The following is a 15,047-nucleotide window of genomic DNA, read 5'->3' as shown; positions in this document are numbered from 1 at the left end:
GACTGAATATTGATAAAGAATTATTAATACATCTTCAATCTCAAATTATTATTTTCTATCTTGAAATACATAGTGTAAACTTTAGAGTAAATAAACACACAATCGTAAAAACTTTAATATTTGAAAAGATATAGAAACAATTTATGGAAACTATTGCAGAGATATCGATGACTAAAAATTAGATATTAGATTGCTATGTAATTTATCTAATAATGATTTGATATCCGATTTTTAATTATCGATTTGATTACTTTATACATCTAAAAAATATTTGTAGAATGCAATATCTGTTATTGCATTTGGCATATATATATAAGCTGATATAAACAGCATTGCTTAGCATTTAGTTTTTACTAGGAATAGTGTAATATATAACGTATTGATGCAATCACTGGAACGGAGCGGTAAATATATGTATATTCTTTGAATCAAAATTAAATAAATAAAAATGTATCTAAAAGATGTATGAGCAAGATGTCATTTTTCACATCTCCAAATATATTTCTTTATACGTTTTTAAAAAATATTTATATTACACTAAGGAATAAAGAGTAATATTTACTCAAAATAATAGTTGCATTTGTTTTAGCGATGCGTTCTTCCATAATATTGTTATTGTTATTCGCTTTCGGCACTTTAACTTTCGGCGAATATGTAGAGGAAGTCGACAATTTAAAAAGAGGAATAATTATTCCCATAAAAAATGGCGTTCTTGAAATAATCATAAACAATAATAACATGGTTCTCAATCTTACGAAAAATGGTGAGTCACAATATATAATATACAATGTAAGAATATACATACACACTGACTTTTTATCTTCTTCGTGTTATTTCATTAAATGAATTTTTAAGTTTATTCCTTTCAATCTCATAATATCTGTTCAATATTTCTTTCAGATGGCGAGACCATGATAAACATTCTTCGTACAAAGACTCCACCGCAAACATCGAGTCCCTTCGTGCTCGAGTCAAATTGCGGTGGTACTGATAGATTTTGCGTAAAAAGTGGAGATGTTTACCACACTACCATTTCTGCTAGTAGAAATCATGAGATCATCAGAATTGTTCGCGTGATAAATAATCCCGCGGGTGAACTCATTGATTGTTATCAGTTTACCGAAGGTACGCAATGGTTCGGTGGTCCGCAGCATCGCTATCAGCACTGGCCTGTACAACACATGTACTACGAAGAAGAACCATATTTGCCGACACATCCTGAAAACATGGCTCTATCCGAGCGTTATTGGCTATCTAGCAAAGGAGTTTATATCTACGTGGACGAGACAAATCCACTATTTCTAGATCAGAACAATTACCGGGACAATTCTATATGCTTGATCGCAAAGAACAAAGCGCCCTATCGACGTAATATCATCCAGCTCAATTATGAGCTAGGTGTCTTTTTGAATCCGAAAGAAGCTCATCAGCACATGGTGAAAACTCATTTGGGTAAACCGATAGGTCGTCCTGACGAGAGGATGATTCGACATCCTATATGGTCTACCTGGGCTAAATACAAGGCTAACATAACTGAGAAAATTGTGGAGTCTTACGCTGATGAGATTATCGCTAATAAATTTCAAAACAGTCAAATCGAAATTGATGACAATTGGGAAACTTGTTATGGATCTGCCGTATTTGATCCGGTCAAGTTTCCTAATGTCAGTGCTCTGGTACAGAGATTGAAGAAGAAAGGCTTCCGTGTCACTTTATGGATACATCCATTCATCAATCATGGCTGCGAACCTGCATATTCTGATGCATTAACCAGCTTGTATTTCGTTAAAAATCTTGACGGACGTGTTCAGATGTCGTGGTGGAAAGGTAAAATCGCTAATCGATTTAAAAAAGACAACCTTGTTAAACGCTCTAATCTTTAGTCTTTTAAAGTTTTAGTATTGCAAGACTAAATAATTTAGTTGTAAAATATATTGCATCAAAATTAACGAAACTTATGACGTGAATACATTTAGAAAATTATTCTAAATTTGATTACTGAAATAAATGTTTTTTCTTCAGGTGCAGATTCTGCCACGATTGATTTCACAAATCCGAAAGCGGTAAGCTGGTGGGTGGCGCGGTTGAAACGCCTGCAGAATCTCGGTATCGACAGCTTTAAATTTGACGCCGGAGAAGTGTCCTGGTTACCGCAGATACCGACGTTATCTGGCTCACTTGATATGCAGCCCGGAATATTTACAAAAGATTATGTCCAAGCGCTAGCCGTTAATTTTAACGACTATATCGAGGTGCGAGTAGGATGGCGTAGTCAGGAATTACCAATATTTGTTCGCATGATCGATAAAGACTCCAGATGGACGTGGAACAATGGTCTGCCCACGTTAATCACGACGCTGCTACAGATGAATCTCAACGGTTACGTCCACGTTCTACCGGACATGATCGGTGGTAATGGCTATGTGGACGGTGGCTCTATAGACGAAACGGAATATCCGCCCAAAGAAATCTTCATCAGATGGCTGCAAGCCAACGTTTTCATGCCATCGTTGCAATATTCCTTCGTACCATGGGATTTCGATAATGAAGTAAATAATCTGAAATATTATGTTTGAGATATAGATGAAATGCTGAGAGAGATTGAAAAATATATATTAAAAGAATGTAATTTAATTTTTTTTTAAACATTCTAACATAAAAACACTTATTTTTATTTTATCAGACTATCGCTATCTGCAAGAAATATACCGATTTGCATGCTAAGCAGACGCCAGAGATTCTAAACGCCATGCAGCAAGCTATCACCAAAGGCACGCCTGTAAATCCACCTATCTGGTGGGTCGATCCGACCAATAAAGAAGCTCACAAAATTAATGACGGTAAATTCATAAGATTGTATTGTATAGGATTTTCTAGAATTGATAATATGAGTCACTTCTCTTCTTTTTTTCTTATCTATGAAAATTTATTCACATAGAAGAAAGATGACTTGATAAGGACTGAAATATACAAATGACATGATCTGTAAATAATGCATAATTAAACTTTACTATTTAATTGGATTACAGAATATCTTCTTGGAGAAACTATACTAGTTGCTCCGGTAATTGAAGAAGGTGCTATCAGTCGCGATATCTATTTTCCCGCGGGAATATGGCTTGATCTAAATCGAGAAACGATCATCAGAGGACCGAAATGGCTCAGAAACTATCCTGCTCCTCTAGACACTCTTCCATATTTTTTAAAATATCAGTAATGATGTCAAAGACAATTAAAATTTTGTTTATAAACATTATTTACTTGTTTAAATGTACAATTAAAAACTAATAAAACTTAATGCGAAAAAATCTAGTTATTTCTATGAGAACAAATAATAACGTGACTAATTATGATAAAAAAATATTATTATATATCTTGTATGTATATAATATTAGTATTTTTTACTTCGAGATATATGGTATTAAAATTTTTACTTTAAGTTGCATTGAAATACATATCCACAAATTCACATACCAGCATCAAAGTTTTTACTTTAAATTTCCTCTTACAATTAGTTATTTTAATTTTATCATATTTAATGATTTATGATATATATTATGCTTTATAAAATTTTTTATCAAAAAATATATCTTGTGAGTTCTATACAATTATATATATATATATTTGAAATTAATTTTATATGATAATTTTAAATTAATATTATATGTTCTTTGTGATTATGATATCAGAAATATGAAAGTAATGAGAAAACAAATTAGAAATTTTTACTAATTATATTCGAATAATAAATCTTATCACATATTAAAATATGAACAATATTACAAAAGATATGAAACAGTGACTAATATAATTTATGTAATTAAAAATACATATTGTGCAATTATTCGCAATTGCAATCTACTCTTATAGTGATTATTTGATATATGATAAGCATTTTTTATCATATCAGCAATGTTATTAATCAAGAATCTCAAATTTTTTGATAAGTTTATTATCTATTACCTATATCTATTATTTATCTGTAAAAATATGTCCATAACCCAGATAGAAATATTCTGTTGAAATTGCAATAAAATTCATTAAGAATGCAAATAAAAATTATTGAATAATTACTAAATCTATTTCATAAAAGTATCATCAATAGAAATGGCTGAGAGAAACTTTCCTAGACATACTCTTTCGTACTTCAAAAAATATTAATAATAATGCTAAAGAGAATTAAAATCTCATATAAAAATATTTATTTGTATAAATATATATAAATTGTTTCGTACTATGTACAATCATAGATTTTTATTCGGAGATCGTATGTATATGTCCCCCCCTCTCCCCCCATAACATAGAAATATATTAATCAAAAATTAAGCCAATAAATAAATTAGTTACCTGTTTACTAATAAGAATTGTATTTCTGTATTAAGTTTTTTAATCACTATATCGTCAGCCGCGTAACTTCCGGTTTTTAAAAGAGAATCACGTTCCTCTCTCAGTATCTGCAATCGATCATTATACTCTTCTGATTTATCGGATCCACTTTTATTACCGTTACAAAAAATCTTGGAGTAAACATCGTTGGGTCTTGCATATATTCGATTGTAGTCGTCTTTCGAAACAAAAGATTGTTTCGGCTTAATCACATCAATCTCCTTCTGAAGTTCTTTTAGCAACATTTGATCGTTATTTAAAGCTCTTGTGTCTAAAGATAAAATTTCGGCTAGACTGAAAAATTATATTTTATCGAATTATTATAAGTATCAAAATACATAAAGGAAAATTCCGTTTCTATTACATTATATTTAAATGACATTAATTTTTTTTATAAAGAATTAATTTTCTGAGATATTTAATATTGATAATAATTGCAGTCATGAAAAATTATGTTTTTTCATATTTTTGTTTCAATTTGATTATGAATTTGTCTAAGATTCTATCATGAACGTTTTTGATTGAAACAGCTTGTAAAATAAGATCAATTGTAAGTAAAGTAAAACATACTCCACATTTTTCAGCTCTTCCTTACTGTTCTTGATTTGAACTTGCATGGCATGTTGATGTTCTACTTTCATTTTGTGTATCTCACGAACCGCTTTTCCCCACTGTTCTTTAAAAAATGATTTTCCTTTCTGGGCGTTGTCCAATTTTTCCTCAAGAATTTTTAATTCTTGCAACAAAGACGCTGTTTGATCTTTAGTTAAAGATGCCTTTTGATACATTTGTAGTTCATCTGCCTGTTTACTTGTTGATGATTTTAAAGTTTCATTTTCGAACAATAATATTTCTACTTGCGCTTCTAGAGCAGTTTTCTTTTCTTCTAATTTAATGATCTGCAGCATTAGATAAATTGTAATTTAATATTGTTTGCAATCTCAAAAGCTTTTGTAAAAAGATAAAAAAACGCATTCCAAATATATAAGAAAGTATCCAAACTTGTATATTGTAAAATAAAAAATAAAAAATATTAAATAACTGTTAGAAAATTAAAATCTTCAAAAACAGATATAAAATTTAAAATTAGTCATCCAATTGAACAATTCTATCGACATTATATATATAATAAAGTTTCATTACATTTATTATCATATTAGTGCTTGAGATATTTTATTTGAAAATATATGATTAATAAGAAAATTTTAGATGAACAGAAGCTACAGAGCTCAACAATAGGTAAAAAAAATAAATTTTTAGTTAGTTGTATCACTGTTACTTGGTCAAATCACTAACAAATAAGTGATGATACTATCTTATGATGACATTTCTAAAGTATGTAAAAGCAGAAGCAGAGCAAAAGTGTATAAAACTGAAATATATATACAAACCTTTGACGTAAGATCACTTTGCATCACCTCTAAAGTATTCTTAAGTTCTTGTAACTTGTTTTCATATCTCCATTGTAAATCTTCGTTTGCTTTAATTAATCTGGTCTCGTTTTCCAGACTTTTTAATCTGCGCATTCTTAAATCTTCAGTAGCATTGTTCAAACTGTTGGCTAATATCTTGCATTGCTCGACACTACAAGCGAGTTTCGATTCTAGATTCTCTCTCTGTTTTCGCCATTCCTCGCTCAACATGTTCAGATGTCGTTCTTCCTTTTTCTTGAGCTAATACATATTGCACATAACATTTTATTAAACAAACAACATTTTATTGCACATATCATTTTATTAAATATCATTATCATTTTATTACTTACTTCGGTTTTAAACATTTCCTTTTGTCGTTCTTTCCAAGTTTCCAGTTCATCTACTATTTTATATGCTAAACTATCATCCAATATTGGTGGGCCTAAATTTTTACCTTTAAAAAGATAAAAATATATCACATTACTATCTTCAGAGCAACAGTACAGCATTAAAATAAGCATTAAACAATTATCAAAGACTAATAAGCCACATACAAATGACAATGTGTTAGTTTCAAGAAAGAGTCTTGTTTAAAACTGATTAGTTATGTACAAAGCACACGTTTTCTTATAATATCAGAAATGTAAGTAAATCTCAATTCAAAATTTTATTTATTAATAAATCCCTCATTCTTCTCTTTTTCTTACTTGCTTCTTTAGGAACTTTCAATAAGAATTAATTTTTTCTCAACACTGACACATTAAAAATAGTCTGGCTCTTATTAGTCCATTGGAATTTAAATATGATTTAAACAATTATACAATATAAAAACGAATATTAAGAAAAAGTTTAGTGATTTAACATATAAATTATTTACCAATAGTTTCTTTCTTTAATATAAAATGTGGTCCACGATTCTCTAGTTTAAGTACAATGTCTACTTCACCAATTTTACATTTTTGATCTGCATTGTACAGAGATAATTTATATTGACATTCAGGCTGAAAAAGATGTCCATTTTAATTTTAAACATTTTATCAAATTTTCTTCGTAAATATAATATTAATACTACCTTATCCTGATAAAATAAGGGTTTTAAATCAAGTGTCGATAGTGATAATGGTTCAGCTCCTTCGTTTGCATCATACATACTGATCTTTGGTGGAAAAGATTGTAATAATTGTTTTATTTCATTTGGCGTAGATATAAAGTGAAATTGACATCCAATTTCTTGTAATTTAACTTTTTCGCCAGATAAAACTGGCATTGTCGCATGTACCATCGACGTGATCTCAGCTTTTGGATGATGAAATCTAGAACAGATTATATATCGAATAAAATCATAAAAGAGATAATTTATTTTTATTTTAAAATATTCAATTTATTGAAAAAACATTTAATCAAACGTACCGAAATTCAATTTGACGTCCAGATAATTTTGTAGATTGTATTAATGTTATTGCCGCAAGTGAAATATGTAAGCAATAGCAATGATAAGATCCTACAGATATAGAATCTTTATTAAGGCAAGGTATTGCATTACACGAACGTGAATATATATTTTTATCCATTTGGTGTTTTATGCATTGACAATCAGATTGATCATTTATATTTTTACACTCTGTTGCATTAAACAACTTCATTTCACGTGGTGTATTCTTCAAACTAATTTTTCCAAAATCGCCACTAGGATTCCTGTGAGACTCTATCTCTGGGCATCTCTAAAATTTGAAATTTTTAATCTTATATGAAATATTATATACATATATTCATATATAAATGTTATATATATTAATGTAAAGCGATATTTTGTAGATAGATGTCAATATTAATCCATATAATCATTGTAGGATAAAAATATTATTGACGAAATAGATAAGTATTTCTATATTCTACCTGACCAACATTATTCATATTTTCTTCATTATGATATTGAATACGAGATATCACAGAATTGTCAGGATTTATTAATGTATCAGGATTATGCACAATATCCATTTTATTTTCAATATATTGCAATTTAAGTTGTAAATCGAGATAAGATTTTTGATGTTGATTTTCAATGGGTTTCTCAGTTGCATTTAGTTTAGTTAGAAAACATCGTTCATGTAGGATAATACTCGCGTTTGCATTGTATTTCAGAAATTCTTGCAGATTATCCATGGGTACTAATGATTGCAAATTAACTAATGATTCAGCTATTATATTATTTTCATGTTTCAGAAATATTAACAAATTTGGTTTCAATTGTAGATAATGCTTTAATACACTCAAAGAACTTCGTATTCTCATTATCACTTTTTCATGAAAAATATTAGATCTTTTGTACTCTATGTTGAATGCTTTCAGTTCTACATCATTTTCTAAAACTCGATATACAAAATGCACAACACCATGATTGCTTAAATGTTCAGGTAATAACAGATGTAAATTTTCTGTACATATGGCTGTGATACTTAATAAAAATAATTCATAACAGATATTCAAGGGACCCACTTGAATCAATTGTTCGTTGAGATGCAAATAAGGTATTATTTTATCACTTTGCAGAATAATATTATTGTCTATCATCGAATTGCTTATCTGTGAGACGATACAATTTGAAAATATCTGATATATACTAATGTAATTTTAATTGCAAGCCAATAATGGTTTATTAGAAGATTAATATTTTACTGTTAATTAAATTTAGAATATATCAATCTTATGAAAATATAATATTAAACTTTACCTCCACCATTGAGTTTAAATCTGTATTTTTTCGATTTTCAACTCTTAATGTAAGAAGTAATTCAGGTTTTTGTACTTTAAGATCATTTCTTAATCCCAACAACTTGTGCCAATTTGCTTTTGGGCTTAAATCTCCATGTTTAAATATTATGTGAGCAGAACGTATACTTAACAAAACATATCCAATTCTCTCTTTGGCCTTGTTCTCTTTAAAAACAAAGCATTCTAATTTCAATGCAGCTTGTCCTGATCGCATTCTGTAAATATAAAATAAAATACATTGTTATATTTTATTCAGTCTTAGGATTAATAGTAACTTTATAAAGTAGAATATTTACTTCCTTAATGCAGTTTTATTGGTCTCCCAAATTAAGTCAGTTGCATATTGTGGATTTGAACTTGGTTCTATCCTGTCAGTTTCTAGAGAATGTCCATTTAAGGTTCCAATCAATAATGTTGGTTGTAAAACTTGTTCAAAACCCTTTCCTACAATATGTATGTACGAAAAATTTGATACATGATTGTAATAACTACAATAATTCTTATACAAAATTCTTCTTTTGGATTTAAAATTTATATATCAATCTTTTGTTTATAAAAATAGTTTCCATGCTTGTTTATATAATATTAACATAATTCATGTAAATTGTACAGTTCTGTTTATAGTGTATAAATTGATAACTTTTTCTTTCTTGAGACTGCTGTATTTTTATCATTATTTGCAATATAAGTATAACAATAAATCAATAATAAATACATAGATTTCAGAAATTGAAATTGCTTATAATGCTCAGAATAATAACTGGGATACCTATGTAAAGAGACATACCTTCTTTTATGCTCAAAATAATTTGCACGTCAGATTCAACCGCTTCTATCATATTTCGTTACGTTTCTTAAAATATTGCATATAAAATATAACAAATCCCCCGGGGCAAAGATATATATATTGCTATACAAATATTTAGGACACTCCGAAATTCAAATCCGCTGCCATGGAAACGGATCTATGTAAACACGAAGCAAAACTTCATAGACGAGAGCATTGACGAGGTACTGTTACCTCGAGAGTCCATCTATTTCAGTGACAACTGCAGCTAAAATTGTAAACAATTCTAGCAAATATCCAAAGATTCAGATAACCAATCAAACCACTAGAAATATTTGATCGACCAATCAGATCAAATGAATTATATTCCCAGCTGGTCACTCGAATGTTCTAGTAATAAATTGGGATCTAGTAACTTTGGATTTGTAAGAAGACATATGTATTTGTTTTCAGATTCAAAAACAGAAATAGACGGTGAGCTGTCAAAATGGAGCTTGACAAGTTGGAGCAATCTGTAAAGAGTCTAAATGCGGTGCTCAACAAGTTTCCGATCGGCGCGATTACGTTGGACGATTTTAAACCCGTTGAGGAGAAGATCCAGACGACCAGGAGGTCTCTAATGCATTTAAATGCCAGGTTATTAATGCTCCAAGCAAAGTATAAACGTATGTCGTTGATGCTGTACAATGCATGAATTTCGCGCTGAAATCTTTGAAATCGTTGTATTTGTAGAGTACACAGACCCTGGACGAAAGCGAAAAGAAGAAGACATCGGGAATGTACTGCAGAGTGTTATAAGTAACACACTTATAAATGATAAGGCTATCAAATTATGTCTTCATAGTACCACTATTCTTTCATTGCTCAGTAATAAAGAAGGTGATGTCAAAGATCAAAAGTAAGAAGTACTTATATGTCATTATTTATAAATATACCAATATTAAATATATAAAGTTAAGATGCAATAAAATTTCAATTTTGTTTGTTCCAGAAAACTTTGTACCTGTTTGAAAAAAGTATTCACTATCAATCAGAGTATTATGTCCATTCAAGAAACTATTAAGAAAGAGTCTCAAGTACAATTAAATCTAAAAATAGAATGTCAAAAGGCGTTGTTTGATTATAAGAGTTTTTTGAAAGAACAGGAGCAGATACGAAGTGAGAGATTACAGAAAATGTATCCTGAAATTTTAGAGTGAGTAAAGTTGCAAATGTCACAATTTATCTCATTGTGTATTGAAAATTGTCAACTCTAAAATCTTTTTCAGAAATAAAAACAGAATGGAAAGAACTTTACGGAAGATAAATATAATGAAGAAACTTATTCGAAATTTTATAGCAGCAAGCAGTCATATCGTAATAAAACGGCCAATATTATTAAAGATGATGGAGAAGCATAGAGAACTAATAAATATCGAAACAATACTCAAAATGTCCCAAAATGAAGATGCAGCTGTATAATAGAGAGAAATATAGAGAATAAAAGAAATCTCAAAGAGAAAATACGCAAGAATTCATTATGAACTTTTTTCTCTTTTCTTACTTGCTAAGCGCAATAGACACAACACATATTTACAAGAATAAGCTTCCACGCAAATCTCAATGTCTTTTTCCCCCTTTTTTTAAGTTCTTCTATTAAAACGCCTTGTCAGACGTTTTGTATTAATTGTTAAATAAAGCATAATAGATATTGTATATAAATTAAAAATTAGGATAGTAATCAGAGCTTACGTATATATAGTAAAATTTTCACTATAGGGGGAGAGAGATGTACACATTCATGTCTTTAAAATCTGTATAGTAGAGAGACTTTCGCGTATATGATTTTATATATATATATTATATATATATATAAAATTTACGTATTATACATATATAATATTAACCATCGCGTGCAGTAAAATGCAAATGTAAGACAATCAATTTTTCTTTTTTTTTTCTTTTTTTCGTGGTCCGGTGTGTATATCATTCAGTCTCGTTATATATATTTCATTCATTTCTTATGTAGACCACTCTCCTCTTGTTCACAATCATGTACATATATATATATATATATATATATATATATATATATATATATATGCATGCATGCGTACACACACATACTTTTTGACAGTCAAAGTAGTACTAAAACAATTTAATTACTATATACACAAGATAGATCAGTCCAAGACGAGTGGAAAGAAAACGAATCCACTTGAAGGAAGCTGCATCAAATTTTATCAAAAGATGTAATATTTATGAATTAGGATTTTACTTATGTTACCCAAAATTGAAGGGAAACAATCTTGTAGAATGTATGTAATATTTCTATTAAAAAATGGCATTTCTACAAATAATGTAATTTCCAGGATTGAGAAGAAACATATCTTTGTTACTTGTAACGCTATTACAGTTACTGGTTATTGCTGGTGTAATTACTTTTTTTTAATAATAATGGCATTATATGAATAAGTTTTACTTTTATCATCTTAACGAACCTATATATATATATATATATATAGATTCGTTAAGATGATAAAAGTAAAACTTTTATATATATATATATATATATTCCATGTAATTTTTATGCAAAATAAAATTGATTAAGAATGTTGAAATGCGGCATAAAAACTATTGCAAGCTTTTCTTAATATCTCGTTTTCCTTTAATTAGTCATACATATTTAGTTAAACAGATAATTCGGCGATTGATCAAGAATTCGAAATTGAAAATTATATAACACATTGTGTCAGTATTTTAAAATTATATAAGATTAATAATGAAAAAGAATTTTTACATATTCTATTAAGAAAAAGTTAATAAGAAATTTTTTTTGACTTATATTTATAGCATTTAAAAATAAAAAAAATAATTTTTGCAACATTTTTTTATTCAAAATTAATTATTATCAAATTGTTACACTTTATATCAAATAAGCAATATTACTATTAAAATGATATCGTTTTTGTTTTATTTTCATACAAAATGTTTAAAAATATAAATTTTAACTCGATCTTATATCAAGATTAAAAAAAGTATCAGAAATTATAATGATTCATTATTGTTTGTGTAGCGATAACAGTAACGAGTTACTTTTCAAAATTTATAATCAGTAACAATAATCAGTTATTTTTTAGAAAAAGGTACAATAACATGATATAATAAGTTACTTTTATAAAGTAACTCGGTATCGTCCTTTTCTCAATCCTAATAATTTCATTAGCTTCCTCCTTTCTCCTAAAGAACCATCCATTTTTCAATATTATTTTGATTACATAATAATAAGAAAATTATCACGATAAGGATATTAGTCTCACACTGGTAATAATATTGTACTGAAAAAATTATGTTTGTTATAATGTTGTAACTCTACATATAGACACAAATTGAAGTAAAGATACGCTTTGCATTGTACATTAATTTTCTTATTTCGATTTTTCACTGTTTCTCCTCGTGTGTTTCTTACACATTGCATGCAAATATGATGACGCACGCACGCACGCACGCACGCACGATCTACTTTAGTCTGATTTAATATTTCCTGCCTCATAAATAAAAAATTCACGTACTCTATAATAAAATACTAAACATACATGCACGCATACACACAGCACAGGTGTACGATAATACCAAATGCACGTAAGCTGCCAATTTCATAAAAACGGCAATTTATTATGATCTATTATGATTAGCAATTATAGCAATTTTATTCTTCAACAATTCATCCAGTAAAACAATACGAACATATAGTAAGTCAAAAATGCATATGCATATAAGCCTCACTATGCGCGTCATTTGACTTTCTCCAGACGAGAGAGAGACTATATATATAGTGCTTATATGATTATAACTTAATTTCACGTGTTTCATTGAGACGGTGGTTCTTCAACACTGTCATAATTCGACGATATCAACGTATCTTAACGATCACAACACACGAGGGAAAACACGTTATCTAAACTCTTTTCTCCAAGTTACACTTTACAACAAGATATTTTAGTAGTTACGCAACTTCATTTCCATAGATACGCACGATTACGATATTGATATACGGGATGTTGAAAAAAAAGGGTAAAATATTTTAAAGAGATTTAGTACGCCCAAGAAACAAGTTGAAGTCTTAATAAACATGGATCCGCAAATAAACTATTTTTGAGATATTTTTATTTATATAATTTTTGTTTTAAATTTTTATTTTTTATTACTTTATTCATGTAAACATCGGTAAATTAAATTAAGTTATAAAGTAAGTTAAATTATGATATTGTAAATATCTCAAAAGCGACTCATTTGCGGATCCATGTTTATTAAGATTTTTTAAATTATTTTCTATACTAAATCCCCTTAAAATATTTTATCTTTTCCTTCAATACCCTGTATCAATATATTATCGTCGTTTGAGCCGATGAGCCGGGGAATGAAAGACACGAGGATACATTGATCCTGGTCCACATAATCTATTCGTACCATTTACAAATATACAAAAAAAGGAAAAAAAAAAGATATCTCGAGCGAAGATGGTCATTTTACATTACAACAAGCCATAATTCCATTCCTAATCGCTCCTCTCTCCGTGCAAGGTAACAACCTAGGGAGAAACGGAAAGGTTCGCGTGTGTGTCTGTGTACCGTTTACAATGTCCGAGGAGACGAGGATCTCTTTTACTCACAACCATACTTAACCAGCAGTCAGTCGTGTTATATTAATAAAAATCGTATGACTTCGCCCGCGCGCGCGCTTTGAAAAATCGGCTAAAAAACTACGGGCTAAACGTCTTGCGCAACAGGATATTTGTTATTATAATTAACGCCAGCAACGCGGATTCCCCGGTGTGGCAGGACAGTGATATAAATATCGGAGACACTCTCTCCCTCTGTCGCGGAGGACTTCTCCTCGGCGATCGGATATTACAATTATACGTGGCGCTCGCTATTCGATTGCGTACACGATTCAGCGTTTTATGTACAATAATATGGTAGTTTTACAACTTACGCGAAACTACGAATCAGCCTCGTCGAAGAAAAGAAAAAGCGCTCTGAAGTAACGTCTCTTCTTGAACGACTCGTTCTCTTTCCACGCACGCGAATCATATACACATGCGGATATCATCAATCATTCATCGGATCACTCACTCTCCGCTGATATCGACGGTTTTATCAATCGCGGCTAGCTCACAAAAAAGGAACGGTACCCTCGGTGCGTTCTCGATAGTGGGAAGATACAGAGATAATGAGAGGGAGAGAGAGAAAGAGAGAGGAAATTCACAGAGTATAATCTAGAGATTCTGATCTCTATCTTTTTAAGCGTATCACTTTTCAAGACTGTCCGACAGAAGCGGTTCTCTCCCTCTCTTTAGTTTTTTTTCCATTCGCTTTATGTATCGTACGAGAGCACATGTATTACAAATAATACGGCTCGAGCACGCAACAGCTCCGTAAGTACATGGGTTTCTGTCATCGGACGCATTTGTCGGCGGGTATGTAACATGGATACAAAGTAACATGTACGCAAACGCGTTTTACACAATATATACGGCGCGTACATCTCTCGGGTGAGTGGTACGAAGTCATCGGCCAGACTAGAATAAGTGTGGACCTTTGGACGTAACACAGTTTATTTCGTACTCGCCACTTCCGCGCGAGTTTTTCCTTCGACCCGCCACTTATCACGTTCCTGCAAAGAAAAACAGATTTGTGTTACTTACA

The 15,047-nt window shown here is 30.1% G+C and overlaps 4 protein-coding genes across 6 annotated transcripts in view; 2 read left to right on the top strand and 2 right to left on the bottom strand.

The window, feature by feature from the left end:
• Positions 1-75: 75 nt before the first annotated feature.
• On the top strand, positions 76-3,298 carry LOC114936452 (alpha-galactosidase MYORG-like). The gene is made up of 6 exons (XM_029309646.2): positions 76-404; positions 590-763; positions 901-1,827; positions 2,023-2,549; positions 2,684-2,840; positions 3,030-3,298. The coding sequence occupies exons 1-6, from the start codon at positions 383-385 to the stop codon at positions 3,215-3,217; spliced, it is 1,995 nt and encodes a 664-aa protein (XP_029165479.1). The 5' UTR covers positions 76-382; the 3' UTR covers positions 3,218-3,298.
• A 512-nt stretch (positions 3,299-3,810) lies between these two features.
• Positions 3,811-10,802, bottom strand: rha (protein). Of its 2 annotated transcripts, XM_029309688.2 has the most exons (11): positions 9,361-10,802; positions 8,870-9,017; positions 8,533-8,788; positions 7,698-8,384; positions 7,212-7,522; positions 6,874-7,114; positions 6,679-6,802; positions 6,152-6,255; positions 5,778-6,059; positions 4,957-5,285; positions 3,811-4,680 (listed from the first exon to the last, which is right to left on the bottom strand). In XM_029309688.2, the coding sequence occupies exons 1-11, from the start codon at positions 9,410-9,412 to the stop codon at positions 4,344-4,346; spliced, it is 2,871 nt and encodes a 956-aa protein (XP_029165521.1). In that variant the 5' UTR covers positions 9,413-10,802; the 3' UTR covers positions 3,811-4,343. The 2 variants fall into 2 exon arrangements, with proteins under 2 accessions (XP_029165521.1, XP_029165524.1); XM_029309691.2 differs by lacking the exon at positions 7,698-8,384 and having other exon boundaries at positions 3,819-4,680.
• On the top strand, positions 9,801-10,863 carry LOC114936488 (uncharacterized). Its single transcript, XM_029309692.2, has 4 exons — positions 9,801-10,025; positions 10,093-10,258; positions 10,352-10,555; positions 10,629-10,863. Exons 1-4 carry the CDS (start codon positions 9,848-9,850, stop codon positions 10,819-10,821), a joined length of 741 nt encoding a protein of 246 aa, XP_029165525.2. The 5' UTR covers positions 9,801-9,847; the 3' UTR covers positions 10,822-10,863.
• A 1,786-nt stretch (positions 10,864-12,649) lies between these two features.
• gish (casein kinase I gish) overlaps positions 12,650-15,047 on the bottom strand; it is a 37,342-nt gene continuing 34,944 nt past the window's right edge. For both annotated transcript variants that reach the window (XM_029309738.2, XM_085486151.1), the window contains one exon: positions 12,650-15,015. The gene's annotated coding sequence lies outside the window, so the exon portion shown is untranslated. The remainder of the gene's footprint in view (positions 15,016-15,047) is intronic.

This window comes from Nylanderia fulva, unplaced genomic scaffold (genome assembly GCF_048542155.1).
Source record: "Nylanderia fulva isolate GAGA-0341 unplaced genomic scaffold, ASM4854215v1 Scaffold40, whole genome shotgun sequence".
Lineage (NCBI taxonomy): Eukaryota > Metazoa > Arthropoda > Insecta > Hymenoptera > Formicidae > Nylanderia > Nylanderia fulva.
This window is presented reverse-complemented; position numbering and strand designations above follow the sequence as displayed.

Coding starts and splice junctions, on each gene's coding strand:
- LOC114936452 (XM_029309646.2), top strand. CDS start 383: ATGCAATCACTGGAACGGAGCG. Junction 1,828..2,022: donor TCAGATGTCGTGGTGGAAAG/GTAAAATCGCTA, acceptor TTTTTTCTTCAG/GTGCAGATTCTGCCACGATT. Junction 2,550..2,683: donor CATGGGATTTCGATAATGAA/GTAAATAATCTG, acceptor TTATTTTATCAG/ACTATCGCTATCTGCAAGAA.
- rha (XM_029309688.2), bottom strand. CDS start 9,412: ATGATAGAAGCGGTTGAATCTGACGTGCAAATTATTTTGAGCATAAAA. Junction 8,789..8,869: donor AATAAAACTGCATTAAGGAA/GTAAATATTCTA, acceptor TTATATTTACAG/AATGCGATCAGGACAAGCTG. Junction 6,060..6,151: donor AGGAAATGTTTAAAACCGAA/GTAAGTAATAAA, acceptor AATATGTATTAG/CTCAAGAAAAAGGAAGAACG.
- LOC114936488 (XM_029309692.2), top strand. CDS start 9,848: ATGGAGCTTGACAAGTTGGAGCAATCTGTAAAGAGTCTAAATGCGGTG. Junction 10,259..10,351: donor GGTGATGTCAAAGATCAAAA/GTAAGAAGTACT, acceptor TGTTTGTTCCAG/AAAACTTTGTACCTGTTTGA. Junction 10,556..10,628: donor ATGTATCCTGAAATTTTAGA/GTGAGTAAAGTT, acceptor AATCTTTTTCAG/AAATAAAAACAGAATGGAAA.